The sequence below is a fragment of the Pseudomyrmex gracilis genome, unplaced genomic scaffold (genome assembly GCF_002006095.1).
Source record: "Pseudomyrmex gracilis isolate BER0280 unplaced genomic scaffold, ASM200609v1 scaffold_1314, whole genome shotgun sequence".
Taxonomy (NCBI): domain Eukaryota; kingdom Metazoa; phylum Arthropoda; class Insecta; order Hymenoptera; family Formicidae; genus Pseudomyrmex; species Pseudomyrmex gracilis.
This window is the reverse complement of record NW_018021898.1, coordinates 5398-6597: the sequence shown is the minus strand read 5'-3', so window position 1 is coordinate 6597 and position 1200 is coordinate 5398. Positions and strand designations below refer to the sequence as shown.

Sequence of the window (1200 nt, the reverse complement as noted above, 5' to 3'; positions counted from 1 at the left end):
CTATTGAGTCTGATTGACACATTCTCGGGCTTTGACGCTAACATATACATAGATACATACATAATTACAAATTGTAAATGTTTCCAAATTTTCAGTTACTAGCAAAAATTGGCAAACTTAGTTTTCAAACTTCAATTGTTCATAACTTTTTTATTAACAACGAGCGACGGCTAAAATTTACGAATTGTTACTCAGGAAGGTGTCCTTGACAACATATGTCAAGCTCATTGAAATCGGAGGGGGGTGACCTTTTCTGTACATTTACCAATATTGTCAACTTATCTTACAGAAGCAAATGCTTTAGATCCGCCTAAACCACCAGGTAATATAATTGCATCGTATTTTTGATTTTTAACAGCATCAAACTTGGTATCTGCATAGAGCCTAACATCACGGCTACATTTCACATTGAGATTGTCCGTTAGACTAGCTATTGTGACAGCAATCTATCATCAATAAGTGTGTTAAAAAATACAGGATTTCTTATAAAAAAAAAAGAGTACGTATTATTAGTGATTCCTATCTATTGCAAAATGACACGACATAAGATTACTAGTTCTCTTAAGTAACATACCCCGCTACGTCTTAGAATGTCAGCCGTTATTACCGCTTCCATTTCCTCGGTTCCTTCGGCGATCAGCAAAATCGCAGTTTTCTTTGCCATGTTCGAGTTTGATGTGCAAAAATTTTTACCCGTCAATCTGAAAAAAATCCGGAAAAAATTCAGACATGCGATGCTTACCAGAGGCACCGTCATACTACGGAGAACTAGAGCTAGAGCGGAAGATACAACCAGTGGTCTAGTTTCCACCGAAGCATTAATTGAGGAGCAAAAGCCAGTCTGTAAGCATTAATTCACACCTAATGCGACGTAGAATCAAATTTAAGTAGATGGAAACCTGTCAAATTGCGCTGATTTCGCTTCCGCTTCGATCTATAAGTACTCTACTTCCAATGGAAACGGAACACTAAATTTAATCCGTACCGGAGNGAAACCCATATATGTAATACTTCTATATTGCTAGTACGGTGCCGACCTGTGAAGCCCCTTGCATAATGGAAGGAATAGCGATAGCTATAGAAATAACACAGTTTTTAACACAGAATTCCAACTCGTCGGAAATTTTATCGCTATTGCTTATTCCGATTTTCTGATCTGCATTGATACATGTGTAGTTTTGTATGTTAGATTCCGCTGTT

General features: G+C 37.4%; 1 protein-coding gene across 1 annotated transcript in view; it reads right to left on the bottom strand.

Moving 5' to 3' along the window:
* LOC109862046 (protein deglycase DJ-1-like) overlaps positions 1-782 on the bottom strand; it is a 4710-nt gene extending 3928 nt beyond the window's left edge. Inside the window, exons 1-2 of the mRNA XM_020441940.1 lie at positions 575-782; positions 288-446 (exon numbers count right to left, since the gene is read on the bottom strand). Of these exons, the coding sequence (XP_020297529.1) occupies positions 288-446; positions 575-757 (342 nt within the window). The 5' untranslated portion in view covers positions 758-782. The remainder of the gene's footprint in view (positions 1-287; positions 447-574) is intronic.
* Positions 783-1200: the final 418 nt, after the last annotated feature.